This window comes from Onychomys torridus, chromosome 1, assembly GCF_903995425.1.
Source record: "Onychomys torridus chromosome 1, mOncTor1.1, whole genome shotgun sequence".
Lineage (NCBI taxonomy): Eukaryota > Metazoa > Chordata > Mammalia > Rodentia > Cricetidae > Onychomys > Onychomys torridus.
Window position 1 is genome coordinate 160,208,753 of NC_050443.1, and position 15,557 is coordinate 160,224,309.

The 15,557-nt window shown below is 52.4% G+C and overlaps 1 protein-coding gene across 1 annotated transcript in view; it reads right to left on the reverse strand.

Annotated features, from left to right (window-relative positions):
- Nucleotides 1-11,379, reverse strand: part of Slit1 (slit guidance ligand 1) — a 148,855-nt gene extending 137,476 nt beyond the window's left edge. Inside the window, exon 1 of the mRNA XM_036169354.1 lies at nt 10,727-11,379. Within this exon, the coding sequence (XP_036025247.1) occupies nt 10,727-10,923 (197 nt within the window). The 5' untranslated portion in view covers nt 10,924-11,379. The remainder of the gene's footprint in view (nt 1-10,726) is intronic.
- Between the last annotated feature and the right edge of the window lie 4,178 nt (nt 11,380-15,557).

Sequence of the window (15,557 nt, forward strand, 5' to 3'; positions counted from 1 at the left end):
GTCTGGATCCTGTATATTATTGTGTTGATTTTGAATTTTTTGATGGCTGATGGGCAAGAGACAGCTTAGGATTGTGAGCAGGACTGCAGGATTGAGCCAACCTAGATACTTTAGGAATGCCTTAGCTTTAAAAAGAAGTCATGGTCATGAGTTCAAACCAAGTCCAAGACACTTCGTTCTGGAGTGTGTTGAGAGGTATGTGGTCTAGACAATGATCCACAGTTGCTTCCCCTAAGAACTGTGTATGCTGTTTGCTTCCACATGCCCCAGGAACCTAGGTGCTCACCTGAGTTGCCATTATGACCATTTGACAGATGAGGAAAGAACAGTTCTCAGGTGCTGAGTGAACTCCCAAGGGCAACAGCTGAGAGGTGACAGAACCCATAACCATGATCTTCTGACTCTAGGGCCCAGGCTGTCAAAGCTGACAAGCCAGCAATTCATTTGACTCATCACTCTATGCCTGGGACTCTCTGTCTCCATCCTATTTATAGTAGGACTGGAGGGGGCTTCAGTGATGTCCCAAGTTGCCACACCATCGGCAAGTGCCCCAGAGCAAACCCTTCCTCATTCTAACTGCTGAGAAACATCTCTGTGTGACAGGGGCTCTCATCAACACCAAGGCTTTATCTTATTAATCTAAGCATTCTTTCCTGGAAAGGCCACCAATCTGTACTTCTGCAACACAACTTTTCTTCAAACCCTGGGACCATCTTCAGGAACCCTTGCTAACTGGCTCTGATGGCAGCTAACTGATGGCAGCATGTCAACCTTCCTTTGAGCCATCATGAAGGAACTTTCAGCCACAAACCCTATAGCACAAGGTAGTCTTGGCAGTTTCATTTTCTCATTATAAAGGTACATCTTTGTTGGTTCATAGTGACAAAAATGTTAAAACAACTGTAGTGAAGTGAGAAGATGTCCCATAGGCTCAGGTTTATGAGCACATGATTCTCAGTGGGTGGCACTGTTTGGAGGTTATGTAGCCTGCAGTAGACACAGCCTTGCTGGAGGAAGTATGTTACTGGGGGTGGGCTTTGAGGGTTCACAACCCCACCCCACTTTCAGTCTCCTCTCTGTGCGTGCATGGAGATGTGATCTCTCAGCTTCCTACTCCAACCACCTGCCGATATGCCTTCCCTCCCATTATGGACTCTCCCGCTTGACTCCTAAGCCAAAAGAAACCCTTCTATAGGTCTCTCTAGAACATGCTATTTTAGCACATCAACAGAGAGGTAACTAATAGAACTCAAATGATCAGTCCTAGAACCAATGCTTGCTTGAATTTCAGCACATCCAGAAAATCCAGTGCACACTGTGAGCTACAGACCTGCCTGATGAAAAGGAGAGCTGCCATGGCTCAGACCGTGGCAGCGGGTTACGAGACAGCCTGTATTCCATGGAAGCCACTTATGTGCTCGCTGTACATTCACACACATGCATAGATCTGTGCACAGCAGACACTGAGTCCGGGGCCACATGATCATAGCTCTGACCGATAAGTAGTAAGAAGTCAGATGACTTCAGTATCTTTTCAGCTGACTTTTCTGTACTCTAAGTTTTATAAGACAACACAGTATCCAATTTATTTCATTTAAAAATTTTAGTAAAAAATTTTAAATGAAAAAGGTAATTTTTAAAAAATTAAAAATTAGTGACACACAAATATATTTTTCAAGTTCCTGGAAAAGAAAGAAAAAAAATGAAAACCACATATCACTAAGAACACCACTAGGGAAAATCCCCAAGTCTGCTTTCGTTGGCTACAATGCTTATGTAGCTGAGGTAACCTTATGAATGCGTGCTCCGGGAAGACTTCCTAAGGCCGTTTTAGAAGGCAGCTGACTATGTTCCCAGTGCGCAGCTGACAAAACCCAGGAAGACAAACCCTAGGACTTATCTGCCTGAGACAGGGCCAGCATGGAACTCCGGAAGCCCAGCACAGAACTCCCACTGAGGCAGGTAGAGTGGACTGGCAGGCAGGAACTCCTGGTTACATCTGGCACCTGTCTCTCCTTTCACTGCGACGGTGAGCTCACTGGGACACACGCTTCCAACCAGTCTCTCCTCCTCACTTCCTAACGGACACTCCATCACCGTGTGAAGAGAGACTGGCCAGGCAAGGAAAGGAACTATGGCTCACACATCAACACAAGTACAGCCTCTTTCCCGGTAGGCCCTGCTGGTGCTTTCCGGGAACTACTGTCCCAGCCTCAGCCTGCCCCACGTACTGAGTGAGAGTGAGGACTCTCAGTGGCCAGATCTTACTGCCCCCTCTCTAGAGTGAACCCTTTCTTCCCCAGGTCTGAGGGCAGCTGCAACTTAGAAGCATCATATAGGCTTTAGCAGAGACATGACCTTCCCAAGGTCCTCAAGCCCTTGCCTTATCAGGGCAACCATGGCCTCTTGCTAGAATACAGCATCAGGGCCTCTATTCCTCCAACACGTAGTCCCAGAGTGTTGCCGTGGAGACCCTCTCCCAGAAAGCATGCTTCTGGGACCCCTCCAAGACCACTGCCATCAGAGCAGGAGGTAGTGTGCCCAAAACAGCAGCTTTTATGGCCTCCAGGCTCAGAGAATTCAGGATCTAGGCTAACCTGGGCTCCCCAACCCTTTGCCACTGAGGCCCACACCCGCCACTCCTCCTTACTGGTTCCTTCCTATGAGGTTTGTATTCTGGACCACCTATGTGCCCTCTCCATCTCAAGGCTCCTGTCAGTGAGGCTGTTCTTACCAGCCTGCTGATGAGAACATGGGCACAGAGGAGTGACTCAGCCTGCCCAGTGTGCCCAGCCAATAGGTGGTGGGGCAAAGCTGGAACCAGGCCAGAGGTCTTCCCTACACCATGAAACCTGAAGGTTTTGGCTTCCTCCTATCTCAGCCAGTGCAGTGAGACCTTGGACAGAGCGAAGGTCACTTGGGTGTTCTGGAGTCCTGTAGTAAGCCCAGAACTCTGCCTAAGCAGCAGTATCAGGAGGCTCCCAGCCCACCCAGCTAAGCATGACCTTAGTGTCAAAAAACCTGGGCCCTGGAACAGCCCTCAATTGGCTAACTGCACTGTGGTTATGAAGTTAGCATAGGGGAAGCTGGTTGAAGCGTATGTGGGAACTGTCTGAATTTCTAATTCATTCAACTATTTCATGAATTGAATCAACTAAAACCATTTTGGAAAAAAAAAAAGACTTTTAATTAAAAAAATAAAACTATAGCAAAAACCAAGGGAAAAGGGTAAAACTAGAGCAGTAGCGACAAACTCAGTCACAGAACTCACATAACGGACTTTCTCCCCACTGCCGGCTGCTGCCCTTCAACACCATTCCACTTATTCTACACACCAAAGCAAGGCAGCAGACTCCTGAAAACACCATTCATACTTGCCCTCTCAGCTCAAAACCCCTGGGGCAGACACTCAAAGGAGCCTGTCACCAGGACACAGATGGGCTTGCACAGGCGTCCACCAGCCTATTCTAAGATACTCTCACCATCAAATAATAGTGGTAAGATCTAGATTCCAACAAATAAAATAATAACACAAGTTTGTTACCAATAGACAAACAGATGAAGAGGAGGGGGAGATCCTTTCTTACCAACAAACAGAGAAGAAAAGATGCCACCAGGAATCATCCATTAGGTCTGAGGCCCCAGACAAAGTTCTGAAGAACAGGTTATACACACAGCTTCACAACGCCTCCCAGAAATCACTTACCACAGAAGAAAACAGATGAACCTTGGCATCTGTGTACCTAGCGATCAGAGCTAAAGTCACCAATGCCAGAACAGACTGACACTGTGTCTCCTCACAGGACACAGAGAAGGGAACAGTTTGTTTAGAATTTTTAGTTAAAATGGGATGTAACCCTAAGGAGTGATTGGATAAAGCCAACTGAAAGACATACTGCCTGATAGCTGGTCCTCAGCATGTCAAAGTCAAAAACAAAAGCAGAGATACACCTCAATTAAAGTAAAAAGCCATGACCTCTAAATGCTATCTGGGGTCTTAGGGCAGAGTCTGAACCTAGGGAAAGTGTTGATAAGACATTACTGAAACATCTGAGGAAACTGAACACAAGTTACAGAATAGACAACAGTGTTGTATTGTTGAATGTTCTGATTTTTGGCAGATTTGTTGCTCTTAGAAAATATACATCCAGGTGGTGGTGGCGGCACACGCTTTTAGTCCCAGCACTCAGGAGGCAAAGCCAGGTGGATCTCTGTGAGTTCAAGGCCAACCTGGTCTACAGAGTGACCAGGACAGCCTGGACTGTTACACAGAGAATCCCTGTCTTGAAACCAAAAAGGAAGAAAGAAAGAAAGAAAGAAAGAAAGGAAGGAAGGAAGGAAGGAAGGAAGAAAGAAAAGAAAATATACAAATACTTAAAATTTTCAGAGCCTTCAGTCTATTCTTTTTTTAATCCTTTTAATGACTTATTTATTCTGGTTTTATGTGCATTGGGATTTGCTTGCACGTATTTCTGTGTGAGGGTGTCGGATCCCATGGAACTGATGTTACAGTTATAAACTGCCATGTGGGTGCTGGGGATTGAACCTGTGACCCTGCAAGAACAGCCGATGCTCTCGACCACTGAGCCATCTCTCCAGCCCCCTTCAGCTTATTCTTCCATGGGTGGGGGATCGTAAACCAGGTATAGTGGTGCATGTCTGCCACCTTGTTTCTTGGAGGGAAGGTAGTGGGGTCCTAAGTTCAAAGCCAGCCTGGGCTGCAAAGTGAGATCCTGCCTCAAAACCTGTATTTGAGCACATGTGTCTTAAGTGTGAGAGTGAGATATTTAAGAAAGGAAATAGAAAAACATGAACAACTAGGAGACACAGGAGTTCCTAACCCTTTTGTTGAAATTTTTCTAACAAAATGAAAAAACTATCGTGAGCACAAGGGCTGTTTGAGAGGGATGAAAACAATCTAAAATTGCATTTGGGTGGTGTTTGCACAACTCTGCTGATTTATTTTAAAATCATTGACTTATGGAAAATTTAATAAAAGCTTTACACACAATTACATGCACGCGCGGGAGCACGCGCGCGCACACGCACACACACACACACACACACACACACACACACACACACAGAGGCAGCTTCTCCTCTTTCTCATCCTGCTAACCCGATGCTTTGCTAGGATTCACCCACAAAATTCCTTACTTCTCAGGTGGATCTGCTCCTCCTCCTCCCACCCAAATCCATGGCACTCACCTCTGTGTCCCCAAATGTGCTTACCCTTCCCCCCATAACCAGATCCAAAGCCTAAGTTGGCTCCAGCCCTGCCCCCATCTCTCCGTCACTGTCATCACCAAGTGCCTCCCATCAATCACCCGCTTCTCTGCGCTGATGGGACACTGTCTACAGGCTGCACAGCAGACTCAGCCCTTTATCTGGATGATTTCATTTCAACTTTACAGCGCTACAAGTAAAATGTCATCACTGGTCCCAGCAAATCGAGTCTCTGCTGAGCTGCCCAAAGTCTCCCAGGTGGCAGCTGATGGAGCCAGGACGCAAAGCAAGCCATTGTCACCCTGATGCTGGCCTGTGCTGGAAGCTGCTGTGCTCCCTGTCCCTACAGATGTCCTTGCATACTTATTCTTTCTCTCCCACCCCGCTGCAAGCTCCCAGAGGAACCAGCCCATACCCAGACCTCTCTTGATGCGATGCACACACGGCAGGTGCCCAACAGCTGTTTGTTGGCCACGGGCTGGGTTCCAGAAAGAGAGGAGGGGGTGGCAAGCTCCATCAAAAACAGGAGCCAATTCTCCACCCCCAGCGCAGCCCAGCTCCCTGGCTACTGCCCAAGGCCCGGCCGTCATCTGCTCTGGGTAATAAGTATTTGTATGGCGATAATTACAGCATTTGGGAAGAAAATCCCATTAAGCAAGAGCCCTGCCGAGCTGCTAATGCCGGCACAGAACTGGAGGCGGCAACTCCGCCAAACGCCTGCCCGTCTGCTCCCGATAACGTGGGGGCTGCCTGTCCCCACTGCCCGACACAGGCCCCGAGAGAGCATGGACGCCCTTGCCTTGCAGCCTCTGGCAGCATGGGCCAGCTCCAGGCACAGCATTGAGAAGGAGTACTGAGGAAGGAAGGCATACTCATAGTCTGGTGTGATCCAGCACTCCCAGCCACTGGTGAGAGAGGGTAGGTATATCCAGCATGGAGTGGTCTCAGAATCCTTTTATGTCCCTGGAGCTCTCTGTCACATTAATAGCGATGATAATCATGCCATTTATTGGGCACTTGCTTTATGCCAGGCTCTGTGAGGCACACAGCACCTCGCTGCCTATTATCCAGTTCAATCCTCTGGCCAGCCTTTGAAGCAGGTGCTACCATTACTCCCACTTTATGGGCAAGAAACCGGGGATTTGAAGGAGTGCGCTCCTCCTGAGCACTTATCTCAATTTGCAATTATGTCTTTATTCCTCTATCAGCCATTCTTCTCGATCCCCTGCTGGACAGGAACTTGGGGACAGGCGGTTTCTCCTTCCACTCAGCAGAACGCAGAGAGCTCAGTAGACAGCAGCTATCTGTTGAATGAGGGAATGCAACCCCACAGGATGCCCCAGCTGCCAAGAGGCAGAGCAAGGCTAACAAAATGCCAGGCAGGCGATACCAGAGTCACGCCATCACGACCCTCCACCCTGTGGAGTCCCTTCTCCCCGTATCCAAACTGCAGGGGGGCAAAAGAAAAGATGCCCAAGAAGCACATGCTCTGAGCGTCAGGAGCCCAGGAGAGCAGCCTGAAGGACGGCCAAGCCTCAGCAAGTCCCTCATGACCCCGCCTGAATGTTCTAGCCTTTAGCATGGGCCTCTCACAGTATTAACACCCAATGTTTGAATTGTGAAGCATTTTGTAAACACATCATGAGTGAATCCTTGAGAAGGTCTTATGGAGCAGCAGGTATTATTCCCACAGGCAAAGGGGAGGTAGGACACCAGCCAAATGCCACCAGACCCCAGCATATTTCCTGCAAAGCTGTTGTCCCCTTTATACGTGGGCAACATATAAAGGGTCTCATGCAGGTGAAGGACCACTACTGAGTCTCTGTACCAGTTGCTCAGAGTCCAGCAGTGAGCTTAGCATGCTGGCTACCATACCAGTGCCTGTGAGAGCAGGGACTCACCCCCACCAGGGCCAACTCCCCTGATCAAAGCACTTCTCTGCTCTAGGACCCCACAGTGGCTCACCCAGCCAGTTCTTGATGACAGATATGGTTTTCAGCCCCTGGCCTCAATCCCAACATCATATGGATTCTAAATAGACTCCTCAAACCCTGAATGTGACCATCCAGCAGCTTAAGGGGGAGGAGCCCAGGCTAGTCATGGACCTCGAGCAGGATAGATGAACCAGCAAAAGGGCACAGGGACACAGGCGAGACTGGCAAGTCTCCCAGCCTGACAAGTGGCAGAATATGGTAGACCCGGGGGCAGATGGCAATCAGTATCCTGACCTTCCAGGAGCCCTGCCCCCACATCCTTGGATGACCTGATGGAAGGTTCAGCAGACATATTTCTCTCTCTACACCCACAAGAGACTCAGTGGCAAGCCCAAAATACAGGCGCCAGGGCAGTGAGGCAGAGAGCAGTGTCCACACAAACTAATCCTGCTCGTCATACTCCTGGATACTCTTAGTGCAAACCACTGTTTAAATGAAGAAAAACATCCTCCTGAAAGTCAAGATCCTTGAGTGGAAGGGGGGAAGTTAACATTTGGCCAGTGTGGCTGAGTCCCCCTGAGCCTGGCCCTACAAAGATGTGACTGTTGCAGGGTCTTGGCAGCCGGTCTCCAATTCTCACTCCTCACTGTAATTGTTCCATTACAGTGAATTATTTAGCATCCCTTCCCATCCGTCCACCCAGCCCTTGGCCTCTGTGGCAGCCCTGAGCCTTCCATAAGCTCTTCCCAGAAGTCTCCACACCAGGGCAATTTCTTCCCACTTGGGAGAACAGGTCTGAACCCAGAGTTATAGAATATATGGTCATAAAGTTGCTGGGGCCCTTGGGCTACCGCTGAAGATGCCCAGCAGACTGTAAACACATAGCCTACAGAACTTTCCCAGCCTGAGGAGCTGCTGGCCAGTCTCTGACCAGCGCATCTTTCTAGCTCCCCTGGATGCTCACCCTGGATTCCTACCCAGACGTCCCCAAGATAGATGTGAAGCTGGAAAAAAGGCTTTCCTGGCCCTTCTCAAACTCTCTCTTTGCAACCCCAGCCCCCTCTCACCTCTGGATACTGTGATTCAGCCCCAGGGAAAATCTGAAAGGCATGCCGCCAGGCCAAGCCACTCAGAGCTGGAGGCTTTGTGTTCAGGCAGTCACTCCGGCCTGCGCTGCCTGTACTCGGCTGGAAAAACCCACCAACCCTAACACATCTCATCTTCTGCAAAGCCCCTTCACCCACCCACCCGCCCACCCCACCCCACCCCACCCCCAAAAAAGAGCTTCTGGGTCCAGTGTTCTCACAGCCCCATCATATGGCTAGCCCAGCCTCTCCCTACCTACATCTTCTAGCTAAAGATCCTCTGTCCAGTCCTTCACACCATCTGCCCTTTGAAGGCAGAGACAGGCTCACTCTGTTTAGGTCTCAGCATTCAGGGTAGGCACTGGCTTGATAAACAGGAGACATCTCTTCCTGTGCTACCATGGTAGCCCCTTAGCAAGTATCAGAACTCTGGCTTCTTCCAAACATCACCTTCTGTTGTCCCAAGAAGCAGAAACCCAATGTAGCCCAAACTCCATTTCCTGATAGATAGTGACTAAGTCTCAGAGAAGTCTGGTAACTTGTCCAAAGTCACACAGCCAATAATTCACAGAACTGGGTTTCTAACCAGAGCGGCCCCCAACTCTGCTCTACCCCAGGATTCACTTTATCTCACTGATTATAAAAGACTAAAGAGCCGAGCAATGCTGGCACACCCCTTTAATGTCAGCATTCAGGAGGCAGAAGCAGGTGGATCTCTATGAGTTCGAGGCCAACCTGATCTATAGAACAATCTATAGCCAAGGCTACACAGAGAAACTCTGTCTCAAAAAAAAACAAGAGAAAGACTACAGAATTCATGAAAGTCAAAACAGACCCCTATCCTAAACATTCAAGGTCGTAGGAAAACAAGAACACAGAGGATCAAGGTTCCAAAGCAAAAGAGAATGGCGCCTGTGTCTCACAGGCAGAGTAACATCTGCAGGAGAGACACACCACTATGTAAAGCAGGGGACAGGAATTGTGTCCAGAAAAAATAGGCCACTCAGGTGACTGATGACCTCAGAGGTCCTCCAGACTTTTTGGTCATTAGTTCCTCTCTGGGTCCATGGGGCTGCCTCTAGGGAACTCAGTTTGGTACCACTCTCAATTTCTACACACACACACACACACACACACACACACACACACACACACACACACCAGTTCCCACCTAGATTGCATGCAGATTGCCAATTCTCTGAAACTGTCACAGGAGTGTCTCAAACCCAGCCAAGCAGAGTCTGGGGCAAGCGTGTGCTCACTAATTGCTGGCCTTGGTACTTCAGAGTTCCATGTAGCCAACAGTTCTCCCCAGAGTTTGCCTCTCACCAGCTGGGACTCATGAAAATACGCTCAAAAGTTAGCAAAACATGTATTCCTTTTTTGAAGCTCACTTCAGTCACCCAGGAGTGTTGGGGGAAAGGAGAAACCCACTTCAGAGAAGCCAGCAACCTTTTCCAAAGCAGCAATAAAAATCTCCTGGTGTGGTCACCTCTGAGAGCTGTACAAAGGCCCTGTGTGTGACTAGAAATCCACTCACAAGACCCACAGACCCATGGTCTCACACTACTGCGGTGTCCTTAGATGCTGGGGTTTCACACGGGCCGCCTTTGGCAGGAAAATAGAAAACACATCCAGGGCTGTAAACACAAGCTCTACCGTGCTCAGCAGGTCTAGAAAGGGTGGAGTTTCCTCAAGAATCCAGAAGTAGAGGAGAACAAGGGAAGAGGCATGATGGTTTTTATGACTTGTCACCGCCGATATCTTCAACCTTGTGTCCCCACTCCAAGCTTCTCGCCTCTAGTATCACTTCTGGGCTCCCAGTCCAGGATACATCTAACCCTTACAGGGTACTGAATGTCACACGCCCAAAACCCCGAACCAAAGGCCCTCAGGTCCCATTGTCTGTCTGCCTGAGCTGGGGATGAGGACAGAAGGAGGCAAGGCTGCTGACACCTTTAAGGGAAGAATTACCAAGGCTTTGGGGACAAACAATGGGTAGACTAGGAGCCCAGAAACTTCTGCTCCATGACACCAAGCAGCTAGTCCTTGGAACCCAAATCCACCTACTCACTCAGAACCCAGCCAAACCCCAAGTGTCCAAAAGGAGACACTGTGCTTGGCATATGTGGGAAGCTTTTCTCCTGGGTGCCAGGAAGGCTCTCTGGTACAGATTCGCAGGTATCCTGGCGGAATAAAGTGCTGTGCAGTGGGGAGGGCCTACCACGGTGCAGAGCGCAAGGGGCAGGTGTGAGGATGGGCTGACAACTGGTCCAGGGCCCTTTGAATCTGGCACCTGGAGACAGCCGCGCTCCTAGCTTCTGGCTCCCGAAAGACCTAGGAAGGTACCGACTCCTCTACTGGCGACGGAGCCCAACAGTCTTGCGCCTCCCACCCCATCCCCGGCCCTCGGATGCGTCAGGGTGTGAGAGCAACCTGGGGCTGGGAGGAGTCCCAGTGGACGGGTCGAGCTGTACTCACAAGCGCTCGGTGTTCCGTGGGATGTTCTTGGGGATGGCCTGTAACCCAGTGCCATGGCAGTCCACGGTGGTGCCGGTGCAGGTGCAGAGGGCGGGGCACGCCGTGGCCCCCAGGCGCCACGCGGCTGCCCACAGCAGCAACCACAGCTCCGGTCGGCTCGACCCCAAAGAGGACCGGCGCTGGAGCCTCAGCGCCATGGTGCCCTCACAGTGTCCCGCTCGCGTGCCAGACGGCTGCAGCCGCTGACCATCCCCGTCTGGGGCCGCCCCCAGGTGCTCTCCCCGCCGAGCCACCGAAGAGCCGGGAGGGATCGTGCGATGCGCCCTAGCAGCCCCGGGGAGCACCGAGATGCTCCCAGCGACCCGGCAGTGCTCGGACCCAGGAAAGGCGCCTTCAGCGGAGGGCGCACGACTCCTCTCCTGGAGCTAGCTGCCGGTGTCTCCCTCTCCCTCACTCCAGCTCCCAACTGACTGCTGCGAGGAGGAAAATGGGCAGGCCCCGCGCTCGTGCACCTCGCGTGCGCGCGCGCGCACACACACACACACACACACACACACACACACACACACACACACACCCGCACGCTCACTCACACCCGGCAGTCATCCATCAATCGAAAAGCACACATCCAGGGCCAGACTCCTTCCCGCCCTCCCCCACGCAGCACGGACCACCGCCCGCTTCCTCCCCACCACTCCTCGGCTGCAGCAGAGGCCCAGCCGCTGGCATACAGTTTCAAAGGTGCAACCTCCCAGGCGCCAGGGGCTTGGGAGGGGGGTGTCGAAGGCTGGACCTGCTCTGTGTGCTCTGCTCTCTCTCTCTCTCTCTCTCTCTCTCTCTCTCTCTCTCTCTCTCTCTCTCTCTCTCTCAGGATGTGGACATTTGTACCAGTCACTTCAGCACCGGCAGCTGCTGGCCCAGAGGAGCAAAGGGATACACACACACACACACACACACACACACACACACACACACACACACATTCCCTGGGACCACAGACTTCCCGGATGGCTGAAGAGGTCACCAAGCCCCAACAACTTCCTTTGTCAATTGTTGGTGATGCTTTTAGTACCAGGTGGCCTCTCCAAGCTGCCTACCCTTGCTCAGCCTGGGACCTTGAGGGCAGAACCTTGAGAGAACACAAAAGCCCCAGGCCAGGTTAGTCTCCCCAAATGGCAGCACCCTTTTTCTCCCCGAAACAGAAGCCAGCCAGCTGGGGTGATGAGTCCTGACTGGACTTTGTAAGGGGTAGGGGTGTTTTCTACCCAAGCCTGTGTACTGGTGTGCCAATGGGGGAGCAGGCCTGTCAGGGAGTCTTGGAAATCCAGCAAACATTCCTCCAAGCACACCAGGCCTTCTCGACATCTGACAGGTGGAAATAGATGGAAAGGAGGGTTTGGTCCTATCGTCAAAAGGCCACAGAGTGAAGAGAACGTGCAGCCTGTTCAGGAGAAAAATGGCACACGTCCATCCACCACATGCATAGGACCCTGGGCTTCCCAGTCCCATGGACAAGGATTTGTCTTATTCTGACATAGTTGGGGGTGTGGGTGTGAATAGGAAATCCAGTGAGGGACAGAATTCCCTTCAACCCCAGAAAAGGCAAAGCTCCTCCCCCAACTAAGGACAGCTGTGGCCTGCTAGGGCTCTAAAGTGCTGAGCTCCGGAAGTGAGGGATCTGGCAGGGACATCTGTCATCCCATTGATCATCAGGGTTGATTGGGTGACCTGACTGGCAATGTGGGTGTCCCCTTCCTCCATATGTGTCCCCCTGTAAGCTTTGCCCTCAGTCAAAGAGGATGATGATTTTTCCCAATAGAGGACGGCTTGGTCAAGCGCTCCTCCGTCAGAACTCCACACAAGTGCTGGAGCTCATAGTGGGCTGAGCCCCATGAGTCAGGGCCCCCTGTGAGGATAACTGGGCACAAGGAGGTAGCAGAGATGCTATCCTAATGGAGCTGCTACCCAGTCGCCTCCCCCCACAACTCCCCACACTCTCCCCACCCACCCCTTGGGGGAAAGTAGAAAGGGACAGGTCCTGGGAGCAGAGGCTAAGCCTAGCACGGCAGTGATTTGTCCCCGTAAGATACTGAAGTCACCACAAGATTAGAGGTGTGTGACCTGCCCGGGCCTTTAGGTTTTTGTTTTGTTTTGTTTTTTTTCTGCCTGGATAAAAGTTTTCAGTATCTCCACTGTCATAGTGCATAGGGCACTATGGCCAGAATGCCACACTTGAATGGCTGATTTTTCAGGCTCTGGATCATGCTTCTGATCACAGTGCATGGTCTCCATCCCAGCTATGGTATCTTAAGCACAAATTCAGTAATTCAAGGAGGGAGCTTTCTCAGGGGGTCCTCATACAGTGTGATATCAAAAATTTCCACCAGGAAAGGCCACTCTCCTCTCTTCCCTGAAAGCCAGCCAACACTCCCCACCCCCCCACCCCTTGTCCAACACGAGGAAATCCTCATTCTTTAGTTCCTGAATTGTTTTTCCTCAGTAGCTGGAGCTATTCACACTTGTGTTCCCTCTCTGGCACCCCAGGAGCAAAGTGCCACCCTCTGGTATCCTCACTTCCTCCTCTGACACCTACCCCAGCACCTGGCACCGAGTGGGCCCATCACAGACAGTCGGTTGTAACTGTTGAAGCCTCCAAGCTTCTGTTCCAGTGGTGTTCACTCCCCGAATCCCATCATGGGGGGGGGGGAGGGACTCCTGGAAGCCAGGACCCATGTGGGAAAGGGGATAGTGTTGATTGAGTGGGTGACATGCCTGGGGTCCTCAGAGTGACAGGGAGAAGGGGTGTGGGAAGTAGGTAGGAGGGGGTGCAAGACCAACTTCGTATATGGTTCTTGAGAGCTAGTCCCTACATGAGAAGCTTCCCGACCAGCCTGGCCAGTGAGTTCCAAGCAGGCCCTAAGCCAAGCTGTCAACACCTGGCCAGGCCTGGCCTCTCCTTTGAAGAGAGGGAAAGGACAACGCAGGCCCAGGACAAAGACTCCCCCACCAGCCCATCCTGGGAGGCCCTGCCCCAGCAGCCAGGCAGCTCCCCAAGTTGGCTTCCATCCCTGGTTCCTCCACCTCAGAGCCTGGCTGGCTCTCCGATCCTAGAGGCAGCTTACCATGAATGAACACAGCTCATTAGTGCCCCCGGCACATTTACTCATTAAACAACCGCTTGGCCAGCCACACACTCCAAGCTGCCCCCCTCCGTTGCTTTTTCAATTTCCTCTCCTATGCCCCTCCCTCTGGGGGTCTCCCTACCCCCTCCCTGCAGCCCAGGCCACCTGCTCCCTCTGCACGGGTGGGGAGGAGCCTGCCTGGCACATTGCTTCTGGCAGGCGTGCTCCACCAAGCCAGCTCGGCCTGCCGTCCACTAGGGTCACATCTCCCATCCTAGTGAGATGAGCCATGCCCGTACTGAGACACCCTCAGCTATGTGTGTGTTGGTGGAGGGTCATTGCCTTCCAGATAACTTTAGAGAGAGTGTCTTCCCTCCAGCTTTTGTACAAGGGTCTCTCCTCCCCCAGCCACCAGGAGGGGAGAGCCCAAACTGAAGGAAAAAAAGTGGCAGCATGTCTGCTGCCCAGGCTTCCATCATCACTACTTGCTGAATGTTGATGGCCCCAGACAGCCCTGGGACTGGGTCGTTCATCAGAGACTAGAATGAACCAGGTCGTCTGAGCCACAGTCCGCAAGGAGCAGGGGACAGGAAAGTCTGCATGAGGTAAACTTGGAGGTGGGGAATGCAGGCAGAGGACCAGAGGGGAGGCCAGAGAGGCCTGGAGGCTCCCTGCAGGCACTTCAGAAGATCTCAGAACACGGAGACACCGGGTGGGACAGCGACACGGGGCTTCAGGAGAGCAGACACCAGCAGCGGGCAGCTCCGAGACGGCAGGGCACACTGGTTACTCTTCCTCTTGCTGTGAGGAAGTACCCAGCAAGGCCAGGACAACGTCAGGAAGGAATTAGGCAAGACCCAGTGGTTATGTTTTTAATTAGGTACTCCGGAATCAAAGGCAGGCAAATCTGTGAGTTCGGGGCCTGGTCTCCATTGCAAGCTCCAGGTCAGCCAGGGTTGCATAGTAAGACCCCATCAGGATAGAAGAAAAGGAAAGAGAGGGAGGGAAGAGAAGAATTGAGGAGGGGAGGGGAGGGGAGGGGAGAGGAGGGGAGGGGATGGGAAGAAGCGGGGAGGGGAAGAGGAGAGGAGGGGAGGGCAAGAGAAGGGGATGGGAAGAGGAGGGGAGGGGAAGAGGAGGGGAGGGGAAGAGGAGGGGAGGGGAGGAGAGAAGGGAGGAGAGGGGGAGGGGAGGGGAAGAGGGGAGGGGAAGGAGGAGGAAGGGGGGGAGGGCAAGAGGAGGGGGGGAGGGGGAGGGGAAGAGGAGGGGAGGGGAAGAGGAGGGCAGGGAGGGAGAGGAGGGAGGGAAGAGGAGGGAAGAGGAGGGAGGGAAGAGGAGGGAGAGGGGGAGGGAAGGGAAGAGAGGGAGGGGAAAGAGGAGGGGAAGGGAGGGGAGGGCAAGAGGAGGGGAGGGAGGGGGAGGGGAGGGGAAGAGGAGGGAGGGAAGAGGAGGGGAGGGGAGGAGAGAAGGGAGGAGAGGGGGGGGGAGGGAAGAGGAGGGGAAGGGAGGAGAGAAGGGAGGGGAGGGGAAGAGGAGGGAAGGGGAGGGGGAGGAGAGGGGAAGAGGAGAGGGGGAGGGGAGGGGGAGGGAGGGTGGAAGAGAGGGGAGGGAAGAGGAGGGAGGGAAGAGGAGGAGAGGGGAAGAGGAGGGAAGGGGAGGGGAAGAGGAGGGGAGAGGGGAGAGAGGGGAGGGAGGAGTGGGGAAGGGAG